Raw genomic sequence first — 20,638 nt, 5'->3', positions numbered from 1 at the left:
AGGGGGAGCGCCCAGCCTGGCCCCAGCTCCCTGGCCCTGCCTCCCCCCGCCCCCAGGCCCCTCACCAGGCAGGTCCAGAGGAAGTGGCGGGCACTGAGGCCCCTCTCCCAGGCCAGCGTACAGAAGAGGGTGTGCCGCAGCCGCCAGGGGAGCAGCATGGCACAGCGGTAGAAGGTGAACTTGGCCTGCTGTGGGGACAGCATGGGGGGTCTGCCCGGGGCCTCTGAGCCGGAGAACCACGGCTTTGGGTGGGGTCTGGGGACGCCTGCAATGTCCCGGTTCCTCCTGGCTTCCCCGTCTCCTTCCCACTGCCGGCCCTCCCTCAGCCTGACCCACTCTTCCCTGACTGCACTCTTAACCCACCTCGGCTCCTACAAAGTTGGCCCCCGGGGAAGCCCCCCATCTCCCCGGCGGTTCTCCCATTCGCTGTGGAACTGCCCGCTTATTATCCGTCTCCCCAGTGTCCAGGAGCCCCAGGAAGGCCGAGCTGGGTCTTAATGGCCTGGGTGTGGGACGTGGGCTGGCACAGGGTAGAGCTGGCACACAGTAGGGCCGGCACACGGTAGGGCTTGATCCACATTTCAACAACTTCAACCAAAAGCCTACACCCCCACCATGTGCTGGGCGCTAGGGACACAGCAGTGAGAACAGACCGGGCCCTGCCTGCACAGAGGGCACAGCACACCTGTGCAGTGTGCATGTGTGCGTGTATGTGCGTGCACGTGGGGAGGGGCAGATAGACCTTGGTCAGGGAGATCAGTGCAGGTGTGCAAACCCGCTGCCCCAGGGAGCACCCTTCACCCTCGGGCAGCCCTCTGCCCCCCGCAGACCCCCGCGCCCTGGCCCCCGGCCCCCTGGGGTCCCCAACCTCACCACGGCGAAGGCCCGGCAGCAGTACTGACCGTGACGACTGCTGGGCAGTGGTCCTTCAGGTGCAGGAGCAGGGGCACCATGCTCTGGTGCACCTGGGCTTGCAGGCCGTTCAGCTTCCTGCCTGCCATCGTTGCCACCAGGTCCCCGAACAGTGCCATGGCCGCTGCCCGGATCACATCGCGCTCCTGCAAGGCAGTTGCATGGAGCAACTAAACCTGCCTGGAAGTCCCAGCCTCCACCCCGTGGTGGGGATGGGGCTCAGTGCCCTCAGCAGGATCATTTCACCCAGGCCCTGGGGGAGGGCTCCTGGGGTCGGACCGTGCCTCCCCCCTCAGACAGGGCTCCCGGGGCGGGGCGGTGCCTCCCCTCTCAGACAGGTCTCCTAGGAAAGTCACAGGCCATCCTCAGGGACCTAAAAGCATCTTTCTCTCACACTCACGAGCACATCCTGACAACCCAAGTGTCATGAATGCAGTTGTGGGGGGGCTCATCCCTCTCCTTTCCCAGTGAAGGAAAGACGGTCCTTGTAAGGATGCCCACACGCCAGGAAGGCAGGGACCCGGTGGGCTGGAGGGACTTCGTGTTGGTGCTGGTTCAGCCACGTGGGGAAGGGGCCGAGCGCCACCTGGCAGCCACCCACTGGCCCACCTGCGCTGGGCCACACCCAGGTGCCCCCTGGGCCTCCACCTCCCCACCCCCGTGGAGAGGCCCGCGGCCCTCCCTGCCTTCAAGGAAGAGGGGGAGGCACAGGAGGGACATGGGTGGGCACACTCACGTCGTCGAAGAAGGAGCGGGCATTGATGGCAATGCTGAGGCTCTGGGCCCCTGCGCCCTGCAGGCCCAGGCAGTGCAGCACGTCTGACACGGTGCCCATGATGCGCAGCACCACCGGCTCGCTGTTCTGGAAGAAGCCGTCGAGGAAGAGCGGTAGCTGTGCGCGGAGCAGGCTTCCCTGGGGGCGGCAAGGGCGGTGGGCCGAGGGCACCAGAACGGCCACCCCTGCGCCCCTCCCACCCCCAGCCCTGCCAAATGGACCCAGAACAAACTCAGGCTCTCCCCACCATGCCCCACTCCAGACCCCCATCCTGGCCTGGGCACTTCCCTGCCTGGTGTTGGCCCCCACGCTCTAGGATCCCGCTCTGGCTCTGCGCACAAGGGGAACTGTGCTCCCAGCCTTGCTCTGCCCACCAGGAGCTGTGTAGCCGTGGACAGGGCTTTCCCTCTCTGAGCTCCCTGGGGTCCTCCTGGGGCCAAGGGAGTACGAACCCCATGCTAGCTGGCTCCCAGGTCCTTCCTTCTCCCGTCTCCATGCTGGCCAGAGGGCCCCTTGCCAAGTCCTGGAAGCCACCCTTCCCTCCCTCCACCCCATCCTGCTTTCACCCCCATTCCCAGCCTCCCCGTGGGTCAGACAGGGCCTGGGGGGTGGGTGGGACAAGGTAGGTCGGGTGTGCACGCAGTGAGGTCACTGGCTGCTTCCGTCACAGGGGGTCTGGGTGCACCGGTGGTGGCTCCAGACCTTCCAGGAAGCAATGATGATTTTCCAATTTTACACTAAAAAAAAATACTGAATTCCTTTTCAGCCAATTCTGTCCGCTCCACTCTTGTGCAGCGTATTCAGGAGTTGTCTAGATGAACTGTCGGAAAGTGGCGTGTCGGCGGACGGGTGTTTCCTGCCATTAGGCCCCTTAACCATGACTTGTGTGCAAGCCAGGCTGATTTTCACAACTTTTTAACAAGTTTTAGGCAACTTCCTTGGCTTCCTAAGCTCCATTTAGTTTTACAATATTAAATTCATTTTCAGCAAGTGAGTCACTTGACAGCAAGACTTTCTGAGCACCTACTGGGCGCAGCCAGGGCTCCGGCAGTGGAGGAGAGGGGCTGAACGGCACTCTCGTGGGAAGGACCAGAGAGTAAACTACACACGCACAGCACTGTGTGTGTCAGGGCGACGAGCGACATGGGGGAAGACACAGCAAGGCAGAGGGTGCAAGAGACTGGAGTGGAGGTGGGAGGTGGCAGTGGTGACAGTTGTTATAAAGCTTTAATTTAAGTAAGTAGGATCAGAGGTGTCACTGAGAAGCTGACAGCTGAGCACATTCTTATAAAGAGGTGCTGGAAGAGGATTGCAGCAGAGGGAGCAGCAGTGCAAAGGCCCTGAGGTAGGAGCACACCTGCCCTGTCTGTGAGCAGAGGAGAGACTGATTCACATCACAGGAGCCCACTGGCCGCGGGGTGAGAATACACCAAAAAGGAGAAGTGTATGGCCTGGGCAGAGGTGCTGGCGGCTTCAGTAGGGACAGTGGTGAAGTAGGAGAAGTGGCTGGATTCTGGGAGCACTGTGGGATTTGTTGATCAACTGGATGACCCCAAGGTTTGGGGCCAGAGCAACTGGACAGGCGGAGTCCCCATCAACTGAGATGGGGCCGCAGGAGGAACCTGTCTTGGGGGGAGGACTCCACACATGTGGAGTTTGAGATGCCGGCCAGGATCTCAGCACTAAGGCTGGAGCTCAGGTCCAGGGCTGGGATACAGATTTGGGAGCAACTGGCTAACAGACAGTCCTTCAAGATTGGAGGAGCCCACCAAGGGAGTGAGTGTAGACCGAGAAGAGGAATGGGGAAGGACTCTGGGGTGTGAGCCAGGGCCAGGCCGGGGACGGGAAGAAAGACCAGGGAAGATGAGAAGGCACCACCCACGACGAGGGAGGAAAACCAAGGGGGCCAAGGGGATGGCAAGGTCCCCCAGTCACGTGCACTGAGGGTCCAATAAGACGAGCACTGAGTGACCATTGGGGGCCGTCACGGGTGACCTGGACAAGAGCGGTTTCAGGTGGGCAGCAGGGGGAGACGCTGACCGAAGGGCTGTCTGCCGGGCCCCATGGCTACGTTTGCACCATTTTCAGTTGACTATTTCATTAATACGTCAGCATCTTCATAAAGCAAAATGCAATTTCCAACAAGCACACAATGGCTAGGATGCCATTCCTGAAGATAGTGTCCAGATTGTCAATGTGATTTCCACGCGACAGTGTGAAATACTGTGGACTGGTCGTCTAGACCCCTTCTCTCAATGTGAGTGAGACCACAGGAAGGATCTCCCCCAGCCTGCCATGCTGGGCAGAGCTGCCGAGCCGGCCCATGGACAGTCGCCCCTGTTCCTCGGTGAGAGGACCCCTTTGTGGCTGGGCACACGGGAGCCACAAAGAGATGGATCTCCCTTGCGGCTAGGGGCGACTGCTCAGCCACCAGGACTGGAGCCAGAGAGAGTGCACGACCTATGGGGGTGCCCTCAAAGGGCAGGGCACGCCTGCTGGCTGGAGTGGACCTGCTGGTGGCCAGCCAGCCCCTGCAGGTGAGGGCAGCCCCCAGGGCGGGGTGCAACAAAGGAGGAGGGGCCTGTCCCCGTGAGGCAGAGCCGGACAGCCACACCGGCGGGGAGAAATGCACTTCTATCTTGCTTGAGCCGCGGGTAGTTGGGGTCTTTCGCACGTAGCTGCTGGTTTCCTGGCGCGCACGCCGTTACCCAGTTAGTGTAGTCTGTGTTCGACGGGCGACGGGGCGGCTGAAGAGCGGCGAAGCAGCGAGTGGACACAGTCCTTTGGGGACATGTGTTCTTGCGGGTCCCAGCACAGGGCACCTCTTTGGTGTCTGGGGCAGTGACCGTGACCCTCCCTCGGTCCTGTGGCCTGCTCCATCCCCACCCAGTCCGGCCTGTCCTGTCCCCACACCTGTCCTCCCTGGCTGGGAGTGCTCTGGATCTGCCTGTTTCCCCAGCCCTGCTGTGGCTGTCAGCCCACACCCCACTCGGGAACCATCCCCCCTTCCCCCGCCCTGGCCATCCTGCTCTGGAAGCCCTCCTGCTCTGTCTTCTCCATTCCCTGCCGGGCCCCAGTGCGGGCTTTAGAAGAGGCACATCGAAACTTCCTACTGATGGCCTGTCTGGGAGAGCAGCTGGAGAAAGACGTACGGATGAGTGACCACTGACTGACTGACTGACTGAATGAGAGAGCAAATGTGAATAACTGGTTGAGTGAATGAATAAATCTATAATCAATGAATGAAAGAAATAACGAAAGAATGAGTCATAAATGAAAGACTCAGGGAACAAATGGATGGGTGGATGGTGGATGAACAGATGGATGGATGTGTGGATGGACGGATGGATGGCTGAGTGGATGGATGGATGGGTGGGTGGATGGATGGGTGGGTGGATGGACAAGTGGATGGATGGATGGATGTGTGGATGGACGGATGGATGGCTGAGTGGATGGATGGATGGATGGATGGGTGGATAGTGGATGGATGGATGGATGGATGGGTGGAGGGATGGATGGATGAGTGGGTGGATGGGTGGATGAGTGGATGGGTGGATGGATGGATGGGTGGATGGATGGATGAGTGGATGGATGGATGGATGGATGGACGGATGGATGGATGGACGGATGGATGGGTGGATGGATGGATGGGTGGATGGATGGATGGATGGACGGGTGGATGGATGGACGAGTGGATGGATGGATGGGTGGATGGGTGGATGGATGGATGGGTGGGTGGATGGATGGGTGGGTGGATGGATGGACGAGTGGATGGATGGACGAGTGGACGGATGGATGGATGGGTGGATGGATGGATGGGTGGGTGGGTGGATGGATGGATGGATGGATGGATGTGTGCATGGATAAATAGACGGATGGGTGGAGGGATGGATGGGTGGGTGGGTGGATGCATGGATGAGTGACTGGATGGATGGATGGATGAACACATCAATGAGGAAGTGCTATCTAGTCTCCATTATTAAGTACCTACTGTGTGTCAAGTGCAGTGCAAAGGGCTTTGCCAGCTGTGACCCTAATGGAGATCTCCTCTTAACCATCTGGAGACTTACAAGGCAAACACAATGGGAGTAAAGTGGGCTGACGGGGAAAAGGCTTCAGAGTCTCTTTGGAACGTGGTCCTTCTTGTGGCCTTCCTACGATCAGACACCTTCTCCCATAAGCACTGAAAACGCTTATGTTCATAACAGCCCCTCCCATAACAGCCCCTGGGGTGGATGGGGTGGGTGAAGGTGAGCACTCCCTGATTAGGTGAGAAAAGATCTTTCTCTAACTTGGCATTTTTATTGTAGGGCATCAGCCACTGGCAGGACCCACACGGGGTGCCAGGGATGAAAGGCTACTGCTCGTGACAGCAGATGGTTAGAGGGGACCATGTGCTGGGTACTGGTCTCAGCCTGGCACTCTTGCGTTGCCCACCACGAGGCAGGTCCTGTCACCACTCCCATCTTATGGGTGCTGACACTGAGGCCCAGAGAGCAGAAGAAACCAGCCGGCTAGAAAGTGCTGGGTGAGCTTGGATGACCTGGAGTCTTGGGCAGTGCCTGGACATTTCACCCTTGCATGGCACCCAGGAACCCGCAGCAGGGGCGACGGCAGGAATTCTAGGGCCTGCCCTGGGGGCTGTTGATCGGGACGGCCTTCTGTCCTGCCTCTTTGGTAATGCCTCCACTGTTCATTACAGGATGTGGGCTGTTAGCATGATGGGGTGGCACTGGGAGGGAATGGAGAAGATGAGTCAACCACGGAGGGGGCACCCATCCATAAGATTCTCAGGGGGCATTCTCCCCTGCACGCCAGCCCCCTTGGTGGGCTCCTTCTAGGTGCCTGGAGCAGCATTCATCTCTCTCCTGGGCCTGGAGGAGACAACGTTTCCAGGAACAGACACTTCACCACACCCCCCTCAACCTGCCAAGAGACCCTCACTAGCCCCGTTCTTCAGATGAGGAAACTGAGGCCCAGAGAGGGGAAATCATGTGTCCCCAGCCGGCTGCTGGAAGGGACAGAGCTGAGATTCCAACCCAGTGGCCTTGTCTACATCCCACGCCACCGGCACTGGGGATGGGGGCGGCGCTGCACGGCGCTCCTCGGGCCCTTACCTTCTCCGGGTGGAAGAGGATGTTTCCCAGGCTCTGCAGGCTCAACACGCGGACCTCGGGGCTGGGGTCCCTGAGGCTTCGGGCCAGCACCATCAGGGCGGCCTGCTGGGGGAGCACCTCCAGCAGGGCGGGGCTGTAGAGGAACTGGGGCGGCCCCGAGAGCAGGTGGGTCAGGCCTGGCCCCCTCTCGTAGGGAGCCTGCGTCTGCGTCTGGGAGCGGGGCTGTAGGGCCAGGGTCTGGTGGGGGATTCAGGAAGGGTGGTTGACCAGCACCCTCCAGGTATCTTGGTTACCCAGTATTTGAAACGCACCTCCAAGCTAGTTCTATCCTTCAACGTACAGCTGGGGAAACTGAGGCCCAGAGGGGGAAAGGGCCTTGCCTGAGGTAACACAGCAAGGCTGGGGCCAACATACATAAACAGCCTGGCTCATGGGACACGGTGGACCTCCCCACAGTGCAGGAAGGCCCAGACGATCCTGCTGGTAGGGTGGGGAGCGGCCCCAGGCTTTGATTTAAATTTCCCTCTACTGGTATCTGTTATGGAAATGACACACAGCCCCCACGCCCTGCCCTGCCGCTGTCCCGAGCTCACAGTTGCAAAGCTGTCCACACCCCAGCATCCACCTGGTTCTGACCAATGCCCTCTCAGCTCACAGTCCCAGGGGAGGGAGGACAGGCTTCAATTCGAGCCCATGTCTGCCTGACCTGTGCCTGGTACCCCCTCAACTCTGCAGGGGTTGGGCCAGGGAGGGACGGGTGGATACAGGTCCTTCCAGGCCACAGGCTGAGGGGGAACTGAGAAGCGGGGGCCCCAGCCAGGAGCCCCAGACTGTGGACCCCCGCGGAGCTGGAAGCGGAAGGAGGGGGTGTGAGGGGTCTGCTGGGCCGGCCTCCCCCCGGTCAGGGTGGGGTCCTGGCTGGGTCCTGATGGGGCACTGAAGCAGCTGGGGGAGGGGGTTCAGGCTGTCTCTGAGGGGCTCTTGGCCCCTGCCCAGGCTCCTACCTCCGTGAGGATGAGGATGGCCACCTTCCTCTCCCGCTCCTCCCTGCACTGCAGACTGGGCAGCAGCTGGCTGATCACCGCCTGGATCTGCTTACAGCAGTTCTGCACCATGGCCCTGGGGCGCGGGGGCAGGGCAGGCTCGGGCCCGGGCTCGCGGGCACCGCGTCCACCCTGCTGCTTCCACCCAACCCAGCCGGGGCCGGGCGGCCAGGGGGGTCACTGAGTGTGGGTGGGCACCCATCTCTTTCAGCGTGCTCCTGCTCCCTCTGCACCCGCCAGCCGCCCTCTGGTGCCAGGCCCAGGCCCGGTGTGGGGGAGACAGAGGAGCGGGCGTGGCCTTTGCCCCCTGGGAGCCTCAGGCAGGGGTGGAGGCTGGAGGAAGACGCCCGCATCCACAGGCTCCAGCGTGTGCACGTGTGACCAGGGGCAGGGGACACACGCCTTCCATGCCAGAGGGCCACGTGTGCACGCGCGTGGGTCCGTGAGGCGGTGCTCATAGGCAGGCCCTGGGGGTCACTGCTGTCCACACACACACCCAGCCTCCTGGACGGGCGATGGCCTGAGGCAGGCTCCCTCCCCTGCCCCAGCCCTGCCCCTACCTGGCGAGGACGCCCACGCCCTGCGGGTAGGTGTGGAGGGTGGTGAAGAGCTCCCAGGCGCCCAGCAGCTCAAGGTGGGCGAAGTCCTGCCAGTGCCCCGTGGTGGACAGCAGGCTCTTCAGCGCCTCCAGCGACGTGCTGCGGTGGAGCAGAGGGGGTCACTGGGCCAGCCCTGCCCCGGGGAGGGTGCCCTGCCGCCCGCAGGGAAAGGTGCGCTCTGGCTCCTGTCTTGGCTCAGAGCCTGACACCTTCTTGGGGGCCAGCTCATTCCCACCCTCATTTGGCAGAAATATTGGGGTGTAGGGCGGGCCGGGGCATGTGCTGGGCTCAGGGGGCCGCGCTCCAGGGTCAGGTGCTGGGGCGAGACCGGAGGGGCCTTCTCGGAGGGGGGACTGTTCTGGGGGCAGCTGGGAACGGGCTGGCGCACAGCCCTGTGAGGTGCCTCTGGAACATCTCAGAAGAGATGGCGATTGTGTCCGCAGCCGGCTTTCCAGGGCTGGAGAGAGCGCTCTGGAGACACCTGGGGACCTGTGGCCCCCGAGTCACAGGGTAGAAGAGGGTCCCGGCCGAGCCCTGAGGGACGGTGCCGTTTAAATGTGGGGCTGAGAATACGGAGGGGGCACGGTGGGGAGGGAGGAGGAGAGCTGAGGGGTGTGGCATCATGGAAGCCCAGAGAAGGGTCCGTTTGCAACTCCTGACGCTACTCTGCCCTCAGAGGACTCTGGGAAACCAGGTTCCGCCGCTGCAGGCCACGTGTAACGGAGAAAGGACGCCAGACATGAAGCATGGTGTGAGCACGCGCTGGTCAGCCACCCGCCTCCCCTGCACCGTCTCAGGTGACCCTCTACTGCCACCTCCTGACAGAGGAGGGAGCAGCCCAGAGAGGGGACGTGCCCTGTCCCGGTCACACGGCCTGGTCACACGGCCTGGCCAGGGGCAGCAGAAGTGGAGGCCAACCAGGCCCCCAGCTCCAAACCTGCACAGCGATGTTGCGGCCCCAGGCGCTGAGGCAGGACACAGGCAGGGGGCCTGGAACGCAGGCCACAGGAAGCAAGGCGGCCTGCCCGGGGCCTGGCTCCCCATGCGGCCACCCTGCGCCTGGTCACATCACCCTCTGTGAGTGAGCAAGCCCCCGGAACGAGGCTGCCGGCTCGGACCAGGCACGGTTCTGAGCAGGTCTGCAGAACCAAGTGTCAGAGGATGAAACGCACTCCGTGCAAGTCCCCGTGGCACCAACACAAATGCCAGCTGGCTTGTCATCTCGCCCCACACTGTGCTACTAAAACAAGGCCGCGTTTTCCAGGTCACTAGTTGCAGCCACAGAGTGACACGGTTTCAGGAGAAGAAGACTTTGGGGCAGAGCAGCATTTTGTCCCTTCTGTGACGATTCTCAGGAACTTCTGGTCCTGGGCCACCTTGGGCATCGTCTCTCATGACTGCCTTGTCCCTGCAGCCACACCAGCGCTGCCAGACAGAGGCGATCAGCTGATTCGGACGTTCTCAGGACTCCCTGTCCATGCCGGGGCGAATCACAACCCTGTGGAGCCCTGAAACATGAAGGCCCCCCAGCCAAGCACCCCGGCAATGCAGTCCCGAGGCCGACTGAAGACGGAGCCCTTCAGTCCGAGCCCGGCCGTGCAGGACGGTCCTCCCTCCTCCCTGTGGCCCGAGGTCGTGCCCTCCTGCAGCCTCACACCCGGCGGTGCCCAGGCAGTGGGAATGTGAGGATGAGACCACGGAGGAGGGGAGGACGTGGCGTGTGGAGAGTCGGCGGTGCCACCCGAGCTGGGGCCACCTGTGCATTGGCTCATGTAGCCCGCCCAATGCCCTGGGCATGGACCCCGGTTATCCCCGGTAAAGCGGCGAGGACGTGAGGTGCAGTCCTCTTCTCTTTGACTTGGAGTGGAAAGGCCCTCCCAGGAGTCCCCCCGCAGATGTGAGCTGCAGAAGGTGGGCGCTGCGTCTCCCTCGTCTCTATAGGTCGCCCACTCTGGCCACCTCTCTGCGGTGCCAACTGGATCCCGCCACGCCCTCTGCACAGAGCCTGCCATGGCTCCCCACTGCTCAGGGGGTGGAGGCTGACCTCGAGGCTTCCTTGTTTCTTCCTATCTTTGTCTCTTCCCATCTTGGATCCCCACACTGGAAGGATCTCTGCCCTCCCTGCCCCCACCTGGTGAGCTCTGACCCATCATTCAGGTGTGCCCCCCTCACCCCCTGCCTCTGTCATCCTCTGCAGAGGCCGTGACTCTCCTTCAGGCACTTTCTGGGTGTGTCACCGTCACCAGGCTGTTACTTGACCCCGTCTGCATTTCCATGGGGCTGTGAGCTCCAGAGCGCAGGGATAAACCTCTCGTGATGAGCGTGGTCTGGGACATAGCAGGCGCCGTGAATATTTATTAATATTAATGAGAGTGGGGCACATCGTGCACTTCACAAATACTGACTGAATGACCAACAGCCCGTTACTCCTCTCTCTCCTCCTTTCCACCCAGAGCTGCGGGGAGCAGGGAGCGGAGGGGAGAGTGAGGCTGAGGCCGGGGGCTGGGGGCTGGGGTCGGCCAGGAAAGGAGGCAGGTCCAAGCAGGGCAGTGGCGGGGGGGCTCCAGGGCGGCAAGAGGACAGGCTGGGACAGAGCACCATGCCCCCTCAGCCCCTCCCTGCTCAGGAATCCCTGCTCAGCTCCCTGGGGAGTCACCCCCTGCAGGTCCCAGGGGTCAGGAGGCCCCTGGGCCCCCGAGACCACGACGCCCCACTGGGCAGAGCGATGAGAAGATGCTCGGGCTGGGGTGATGACGGCAAACCCTTCACCTTGGATGGGAACCAAGGCCCGGAGTGTCAGCCACTTGTCCAGGGTCTAGAACAGGAGCTGCCCAGTCTTGGCCATGCCTGACCCCCACAACCCCTGAAGAGAGACCAATCCCAGCGCACAGACGAAGAAACCAAGACCGTGAGATGGAGAGACCAGCTCAGAGTGCTCACAGGGGAGGGCAGAACGAGCTCTCAGATCTCAGGTGCAGGCTCCAAACTGCATTTCATTATGAATTACTTATTTGTTCCTTGTCTACTGCCAAAAACCAGGATCTTAAACAGTATTTTAAATAAAAAAGCTTTAAATTTAAAGCTTCAAGTTTAACAGAGAACTAATCAGAAGGAGGTGAGAAACAAAACAGAAGCACCACACACCACAGTGGGGGGCACTGAGCACTAACTTTAGATATGAGCGCCCTGGCAGCTAGGGCTGAGAGGGAAATGTGCCAGGTTACACTCATAAGTGGTCCAAGGGAGTGTCATTGAAATAAAGAGAAGTCAGAGGCCCCATGAGAATTCAAGAGAGTCAATCCATAATGGATGAAATGAGAGAAATGAGAAGTCCTTCATGGGGCAGGACAGACATTGACTGGAAGAGGACCGGCTCTGAGAACTGACCACAGCAGCCAACGTCTCTAAAGAGAGGAGCGTTGTTCCTCAGACATGCAAAGGAAAGGGGTGGTCCTGCAGGCAGGGCTCCTTGCAGTCCTGCTGGGGGAAGAGTGCAATGCCCAACAGCCCCGCCTGCTGGCCCCAGGGCCCAGCCCAGCTTAGCTGGATATGAAAAACCTCAGAGGTCCAGGACTAGTCTGACCCCGACTCAAGGCTCACCCAGCTGCCACCCAGTGTCCCCCATTGCTGAGGGCAACCACAAGACCGTGGGCCTCTCAGCAGTGTGTGCCCACATCCCTTCCTCAGTCCCCTGTGCCCTTGACGATACCAATCTGCCTGGCATCAGATCCTGGACCACAGTGATCCTGGGTGACAATGCCCTCTGAGGCCCTGGGAGTGGCTGCCAACTCCCCACCGTCCCCAACCATTCGCCACCATCACCACGGGCTGGCCTGCCCCTCGCCTGGGCCCCTCTGGGGTTGCACCAGCATCACGGTCTACCCCTGGGGAAGGAGGGCTGGCTCCCATCCCAGCTTCACGGGACAGCTGGGAGCCAGGCCTGGCCAATCAGAGCCCCACGCGCCCCTGTGGCCCAGGTGATTGGTTCAGGCGTGGGCATGTGACCTAAGCCGGGCCAATCAGAGCCAATGGGCTATGCCAGAGTGACAGCATGGCTGCTGGGGCTACCTCCCCCTCCAGGGGAGGACCCACCCAGAGAGAGGCCAGAGGCCTTGGAAGTGGAGACGGAGAGGGCTGAAGCTGCTGGACCATCTCCATCCATCGGGACTGGGCAGAAAGCGACCCAGGGGCCCCAGTGAGATGGACAGCACCTCTGCTCTCTTGGGGAGCCCTGAGCGAGACAAACAGACGTGCTTGCTCTCTGGGGGAGCCCTGAGTGAGACAGAGAAACAGTCTTGCTCTCCGCAAGTTTCCATTCTACGGGGCGCAGATTCCAGATCTTAGATGGTGGTGGCGCTGTGGGAGAACACAGCAGGGAGGCGGTGGGGCCGCTATTTTGGAGAGGGTGGTTGAGGAGACCTGCAGGAGGTGAGGATACCTGGGGCATGATCAGTCCAGGAAGAGAGCAGCAAGTGCAAAGGCCCTGAGGCAGCAGCGTGCTGGGTTTGAAGAAGAGTGGGCAGACGCTGAGGCTGGAGCAGGGGTTGTGAGTGGGGAGCAGCAGGAAAGGCCTGTCCCAGAGGTGACAGGAGCCAGATGGAGGAGGGCCTGTGGACCCCTGCAAGGATCCAGCTCTTTCTGAGTTAAATGGGGTGGCGGCAGGAGGGTTTTGCACAGGCTCGAGGCAACTTGACAGGTTTTAATAGGATCTGGGCTGCGGCTGGAGGGCAGCGAGGGGGGCAGGTGGGAGCAGGAGAGCGCGGGTGGCCGGCAGGGGCGGGGAGCCGAGGCAGGAGACGGCTAGCGGCAGCTCTCTCCTAACCCTCCCACGTTCTGGGAGGAGAACGTTTTACTAGCTTATTAGGGAAGATTCATGCGTTTTGCATGGTTGATCTGACTAGAAAAGGAGCTTTACGTACATTCGAATTCAGAGGCAATAGGAGAAGAAGTGACGCCCTCGGGGAGAACTGTTAAAACTGACAAGTTGCAGGAAGCGCATCAGAATACAAACAGATGGAAGGAGTCGGCCCAGCGGCTTTTAAAGACTCGCTTATTGGATTTCTCAAAACACAGCAGAGGGGAGACAAGGCCGCCAGCCTGCACTGTAGCAGGCCAAGGGGGGGCGGGCGGCCATCCATGATATCAGTGCAAAAATACTTGGGGTACCAGCAAAACGCACCAGGGGAGCCGGAAGGGCGTCCGCCTCCAGGGGCTGAGCGCCGGCCAGGCCCACGCCCGCCCCTGCCGTTCTGGGCGCTCTAGCTCAGCAACGCAGGGACGTGCTGTGTGGCTCAGGGGAAGCCTCTGACCCTCTCTGAGCCTCAGTTCCCGCATCTGTCAAACAGGGAAGGCACATTCGTCTCACAGAATCCCTGCAAGGAGCACAGTCAGGGGCGGTGCGCACGCTGTGTGGGCAGACGGCAAGTGCTGCCCCACGGAGTCCCCTATGCCGGCAGTTACCCAGTGCCTCCGCCGCCGAGCACCCTCGGGTGACAACTGAACGGGACGCAGCCTGCCCTGAGCCTCACGCCGACTGCTGCCCTGGCCACGGCCGGTGTTTGCAATCACGTCTGTTGGGGCTGAATTGTGTCCCCCAAAAGCGATGTTGAAGTCTTACCCCCTGGTACCTGTGGATGTGACCTTATTTGGAAACAGGGTCTTTGCAGAAGGAATCAAGCTGAGACGAGGTCATTAGGGCGGCCCTAATCCATCGTGACGGGGGTCCTTGTAAGGAGAGGGGAATTTAGACAGAGACACACGGGGAGAAGACCACGGGAAGACGGAGGCGGGGACGGGAGCCGTGCGTCCACAAGCCAGGGGGCACGAGGGATGCTGGGAGACCCCGAAGCTGGAGGAGGCAGGAAGGACCACTCCGTACAGGGTTCGGAGGGAGCACAGCCCTGCTGACACCTTGATCTCAGACTTGCCGCCTCTGGACCTTTGAGAGAAGCAACTATCGCTTTAAGCTGCAGGTGGCGGCACCTCCTCACTCAGCCCCAGGAAGCCCCAGAGCCAGGGCGGCTCTGCCCCCGGTTCCTGTGGGCCTGGTCTTACCTCTGGGGGCTGGGCGCCGCCACCTCCTGGGCCTCCTGGGCCTCCTGGGCCTCCTGGGCCTCCTGGCCGGGCGGGGGCCCCGCCGGCAGCTGCAGCTCCAGGACGTAGTGCATCTGGGTGAGCAGGGCCAGCAGGAGCGCGGGGTAGGCCTCCTGCACGGCCCTCCTGAACTCCCGGGCAAGCTGCAGCTTGTGCAGCGTGTTCATGGCCTGGGGGGCAGCAGGGGCCGCTGAAGCTCCGGCCTGGGGCCTGGGGGCCCGGCCTTCTGATCCACCCTCCGACAAAACCCACGTCCAACCGCGCCTCTCCCCGCCCGCTCACACCCTCCGGGACCAAGACTCTCCGGTATGTCCCTCCTGCGGGGCCCTGGCCCTCCCCCCGTGCCCTCTCTCTCTGGACCCTCCACCTGTCTCCCTCTCCCTGCTGCTCGCAGGCCAGGCGGGTGCCCCCCACCCCTCCATGCCCCAGGGACGCGTCCCCGACCCCGCTTGTTCCCGCTCTGCTGTCTCTCTGGAGCCCTTGCGCTCAGTCACTGCTGAGCAGGCGACCATCTGCCTCATGTCTGGCCCGTCTGCTCTGTAGCCCTGATGGCCAGCCGTGCGGGTCTGTGCTCCCCGCAGCATCCTCAGCACAGAGCCTGGCACACGGCAGGTGCCTGACGAATGAATGTTGGGAGAACAATGGCCCTGGAAGGCAGAGCTACCAGGCAGCAGCCCTGGGGCCTCCTGTGCCTCAAGGGGCATTTGGTCCAGCATGTTCTAGGGGGGTGGGGTGGCCAGCACTGATCTGTGATGACAAGGGGAGGGCAGGGGCTGGGGGCACGGTGCGGTGCAGGGAAGGCCACCCTGCTGACCCCATGCTGCTGTGCGGTCTCCAACAAGAAGGCCGGCATCAGCCTGGGGCTGGGGGACATCGAGGAGAAGGGCCGACGGAGGGCCAGGCCAGAAGAGAGGGTGGGACATCCCTTCTGCCACCACGTTCAGCCGTCACAGCTCTGCTGCAGGCAGCAGCTTGTCTAGGGGGCTCTGGGTGGGGAGGGGAGGCTGCGTGCTCCGGACCGCTGCTCAGGGGGCTTTTAGGTGGGAGGTGACCTCAGCCTGGACAAAACCAGGGTCGGGCCCAGCTGCGCCCCCATCAGAGCCCAGCCAAGGAGGACAGGGTTAGCTGTGTTAGGAAGTGAGCTTCCTGCTCCTGGGGCGGTGCAAGCAGGGCCTGGGCTTGTGGGGAAAGCTGAGGGGTGGGGGATGAATTCCTACAGGAGGGTGGGGGCTGCAGGAGGCAGCCTGTAAGATTCCCCCAGAATCTACAGCCCCCAGAACTGAAGGATGCGTGTGGGGCCTCACCCCCTTCCTCCCTGCCTGAACCCCGCCTGCAAAGCCCCTGTGCTGGGAGCCAACCACGCAGCGAGTCCTGAGTCCTGGGTACACACCATGCGACTGAGTGCCCTCACTGGCCCTCAGGACTGTGACTGTCACACTTCACCGAGGGGAGACGGGCTGCTCAAGCAGGAAGTGGGGAGCTGGGCTTGGGCCCCGGGCCTGTGCTGTCAGCCCCCCACCCCAGGTGGCTCGGAGGCCCCCTCCTCCAGGCTGGGCTGGGCTTCCTGGATATGGGGCTCCCCCTCCCCAGGGGCTGGCACACAGTGGGGGCCCCAGATGCCCCGACATCTGACTGAATGCACACATGACGTCAGCCCCGGCCTGGTGGCAGCTGGGACGGGGTCGAAGTGGGTGGTGCAGAGACTCACGGCCAGCGAGCGCAGGTAGCTCTTCTCCTGGGGCTGGGAGCTGCCGTCACTGGCCCCGGTGGGCAGGGGCCGTTCCCGCAGCCAGGCCATTAGCAAGGCCAGCACCAGGCGGCTCACGGGCAGCTCGGCCCCCAGGGCCCTCCACAGCTGCAAGGCGAGGCTGTGGGCAGAGAGGGGCCGGGAGGGCAGCACTGAACCTCCGGCCTGCGGGCTCAGCCATGCCTGGACCACCACGACCAGGGCCTCAGGTGCCTAGAGCGGAGGCCAGGCTGGGTCCTAAGCTGGATCCTAGCAGGGCGGAAGGCCGAGGGGTGGAAGGAGCTCTCAGGGTGGGGGCTGGACAGAGGAGAGTGTGGCCTGGGGGACACGTGGCAGAGATGGCGCCAGCTGCCCTGATCTGTGCTCCTGGATCTCCCCATTTTCTGGGTCTCCCCTCCAGGCCCCTCCCACCCCAGCTGTAGACTCTGACTGTCTGTCACCCTCAATGGCTCCCAAGTACTGGCAGGACAAGTCCAGCTGGTGCTCAGAGCTGTCACCCTCTGACCCCTGCCCTCTGACCTCCAGCCCTGCCTGCCTTCCCTCCTCTCCTGCCTCTGGGCCCTCACGTGTGCTATTATTCCCTGTGCTTGGAGCCTTCCTCCTCACCTGGCCTACTCCCACTCAGCCCTTAGGGCTCACCATAAAGTCACTTCCTGACTTTCCTAGGAGGAAGCCTGGCTGCTTCCTCCTAGGCCTGGGTTTACTGGGGTCCAGCTTCCCCGGGCCCAACCTGGGTCAAGTTAGGGGCCATCACTGGTATGTGCAGAGCTGTGCAGTGTCCTCGTGCCCATTTTGCAGATGGGGACACTGAGGACTGCGGAGGGAGAGGATGTGCCCTGACCAGGGCCCTGCCTTCTAGCCGGGGAGCTGGGGAGCTGGGACGGGAGGCCAGGCCCGCCCGGTCCTATGGCCTTTCTGCCTGGTCCAAGGACGTGGCCCTGTGAAACCTGGGGGAGGCAGGGGGTGTCAGGGCTCCCAAGATGTCGGTGACCATGATGGCCCTGTTTTCTGCAGTAGGTGGTCTTCGGGCCTGCGTGCTGGGTGGGAGGGGCTAGAAGTACAGGAGGGGCTCTGGAGTAATGGGGTGGGGGCTGGGAGAGCCATAGTGGGGGGCCTGGATGAGCCCACCCCTGGCTTTAAGACAGACCCAAGGGGGGCTGCCCTTGAGCCCTGGGGAAGCCAGCACAGTCCCATCTGCCCCGGGGCTGGGGGCCACAACAGCTCAGAGGACTCTGGGAGATTCCAAAGTGTGGCCACTGCCCCCCCTGGAAAGAGTAAGGCCTTTGGAGTCAGAAGGGCCTGGGCTCAAGTCCCTGCTCTGCCCCCTGCTGACTGTGTGACCTTGGGCAAGTCACTTCACCTCTCTGGGGCAAAGCCTGCCTGGAGAGGCTTACGTGAGACGAGTCTCCAGGAGCAAGGGTGCCCAAAGGGCCAGGGTTTCTATTTTACCCCCTGTGGTCATCTGTCACTCAGTCGGCACGTGTGTGCTGAGCACTGTCATGTGCAGGCAAAGTCCCAGGGGACCTGCAGTGACAGAACCGGTGAAGGTCCCTGACTGCGTGGGAGTGAGCCCCTGTGGTCTGACCCGGGCAGCAAACAAGGGCATGTCAGATGCTACATGTAAAAAGTCGGGGGGGGGGGACAGCGGGAGGGCACAGCTAGGGTGTTGTCAATTCTTAGTAGGGCAGCTGGGTCCCTTCGCTCAGAAGGGGCACGAGCAGAGACCTGAGGTGTAAGGGGGGAGCACACAGCCCTGGGGTGGGGAGAACCTTCCGGCTCTGAGACAGCTGCATTCTTGATGAGTCCAAGGGACAGCAAGAAGGGCCAGCGTGGTCGGGCGGAGGGAGGGGGCAAGGACAGGAGGACAGTGAGACCGTGGGGCCACGTCACGACCCTGTTGGCCACTGTGAAGGTTCTGGATTTGACTTTGGATGTGATGGGGCACCAGAAGGGTTGGAGTAGAGGAGTAATATGGTCTGACTCATTGTTAAGGCTACTCTGGCTGCTGGGAGGGCAGTGACAGAAATGGGCCAGGGACCCTCAGTGAGAGCTGTGATGTCCTGACCAGGGTGGTGGTGGAGGCTGGGGGAGATGATGGGGGCTGAGGGAGATGACGGGGCCTGGGGAGATGGGGGCTGGGGAGATGGGGGCTGGGGAGATGGGGGCTGGGGAGATGGGGGAGATGGGGGCTGAGGGAGATGACGGGGCCTGGGGAGGTGGGAGCTGGGGAGATGGGGGCTGGGGAGATGGGGGCTGAGGGAGATGACGGGGCTGAGGGAGATGACAGGGGCCTGGGGAGATGGGGGCTGGGGAGATGGGGGCTGGGGAGATGGGGCTGGGGAGATGGGGAGATGGGGGCTGAGGGAGATGACGGGGCCTAGGGAGATGGGGGCTGGGGAGATGGGGGCTGGGGAGATGTGGGAGATGGGGCTGAGGGAGATGACGGGGCCTGGGGAGATGGGGGCTGGGGGAGATGGGGAGATGGGGGCTGAGGGAGATGACGGGGCCTGGGGAGATGGGGGCTGGGGGAGATGACGGGGCCTGGGGAGATGGGGGCTGAGGGAGATGACGGGGCCTGGGGGAGATGGGGGCTGGGGAGATGGGGAGATGGGGGCTGAGGGAGATGACGGGGCCTGGGGGAGATGGGGGCTGGGGGAGATGACGGGGCCTGGGGGAGATGGGGGCTGGGGGAGATGGGTCCTTAGATGTAGGTCACAACCCGATCCTAGCTTTTGCACAGATGATGGCTTCCCAGGTGCGTACTGGATCACTACAAGAACCACTGCTCTAAGTAAGAAATTAAAGCAGGCCGTGCACAGAGCAACGATGGATGTGTGGCACACCAGGGATGGCCTCTAGTCCAGTCTGGGGCAGCTGAGGGCCAGTCCAATAAAAGTAGTAGGGGAGGATGAAAGAGAGAAAAGAGAAAACAAGAAAATGTGGTAAACTGATTCTGAAAGTTGTGTAGAAATGCAAAGGGCCACGAACAGCCAAGACAGTCTTGAGCAAGGAGTGGGGGCACTTTCTGTACCGGGAGAATTATGACAAAGTTACGGGACTTAGAACCTTGGGCGCTGGCACAGGGACAGACAAGCAGAGACTGCCGAGCAGAGATGGGCCCCAGCACACGGCACTGGACCGTGAGCAAGGGGGCGTCCGGGCTGCAGGAACGGGGTGGGGTTTTCAGTCAAGGATGCTGGGATGGTTAGGTGAAACTGGGGCCCGATCTCACGTCTCGTGAAAATCACTTCTGGTTGAGGGAGGGGGGCTGGAGGCCTGAAGGCCAAAGGCAAACGCTTGAACTTTCATAAGACAGCGTCTGAGAGGGATTAACCTCAGAACTCCTTTTCGTCAAAGACACTAAAGGAGAGAAAAGGCAAGCTGCAGGCAGAAACAGGTATTTGTAACATAATAATCAGCAGAGGGCTTGTATGCGGATTCCATAAAGAACGCCTAGAAATTGATGAGAAAAAGACAGACAACCCAATAGAAAAATGTGTCGGATACTCAAACAGCGTATCGCCAAGACACCCAAATGGCCAAAGAGCACATGAAAAGATGTTCAGCCCCAGGATTTAATCAGGAAAGTGCAAATTAATACCACAATATGATAAACATACCAGATGGGCTAAAATTTTTGATGATTGGCTAAAAAGTTGATGCGAAACGCTGGAGAAGAGGTGGAGGAACAGGAAAAAACAAACAAAGCCTACTGGTGGAGTGTGAGGGGTATGAGCATTTTGGAAAACACTTTGCATCGTATATTGAACTGGGATCTATGCAGAGCTTTACACTTCAGCCGTGTCTGTCCTGGATGCAGTGTGGAGCCTGGGTGCGTCTGTGCATCGGGGCGCACACAAGCCGTTCACAGCAGCACCGTTCATCATCGCACCAAAGAGGAAACCCCCCAAATGTCCATCTGTAGTAAAAAGCATAACTGGCATCCATACGCTGGGACATGACACAGCAACAGTAATGAACCAACTCCAACCATATGTAATATATTAGGATGAATCTTAAACACATACGATTGAGGGAAAAAAGCCAGATAACAAAAGGATATTGGAAGAGTACATATTGCACAGTTCTGTGTCTACGGTTAGGACACACCACTATTCCTTCATGTACTTCTACAGAAGAAAAATGAGCACAACAGGAGTCCAGTAGGAGATCCCATCCTAGAGCTGGGCCCCCAAGGGCGGCATGTTCAGTGTAAATGTGATAAAACAACATAACACCTGCCCTGCAGAAGGAAACAGCGGGGAGACCTGTGTGCCTCAATCAGCCCTGGGTGCAAGGAGCGGGGTTCTCCTGAGAATTTGAACCACAAAACCTGTCTGGGGTCTGAATTC

The 20,638-nt window shown here is 61.1% G+C and overlaps 1 protein-coding gene across 1 annotated transcript in view; it reads right to left on the bottom strand.

Moving 5' to 3' along the window:
* The window catches only part of LOC101408306 (maestro heat-like repeat family member 5), a 67,952-nt gene that overhangs the window by 2,304 nt on the left and 45,010 nt on the right, over positions 1 to 20,638 (bottom strand). Inside the window, exons 20-27 of the mRNA XM_087447101.1 lie at positions 16,248 to 16,407; positions 14,501 to 14,709; positions 8,408 to 8,545; positions 7,809 to 7,923; positions 6,805 to 6,948; positions 1,649 to 1,825; positions 903 to 1,058; positions 66 to 188 (exon numbers count right to left, since the gene is read on the bottom strand). Of these exons, the coding sequence (XP_087303227.1) occupies positions 66 to 188; positions 903 to 1,058; positions 1,649 to 1,825; positions 6,805 to 6,948; positions 7,809 to 7,923; positions 8,408 to 8,545; positions 14,501 to 14,709; positions 16,248 to 16,407 (1,222 nt within the window). The remainder of the gene's footprint in view (positions 1 to 65; positions 189 to 902; positions 1,059 to 1,648; positions 1,826 to 6,804; positions 6,949 to 7,808; positions 7,924 to 8,407; positions 8,546 to 14,500; positions 14,710 to 16,247; positions 16,408 to 20,638) is intronic.

The sequence above is a fragment of the Ceratotherium simum genome, chromosome 23 (assembly GCF_057802395.1).
Source record: "Ceratotherium simum simum isolate JZ-2026a chromosome 23, ASM5780239v1, whole genome shotgun sequence".
NCBI lineage: Eukaryota > Metazoa > Chordata > Mammalia > Perissodactyla > Rhinocerotidae > Ceratotherium > Ceratotherium simum.
The sequence above is the reverse complement of the archived record's forward strand: the minus strand, read 5'-3'. Positions and strand labels throughout refer to the sequence as shown.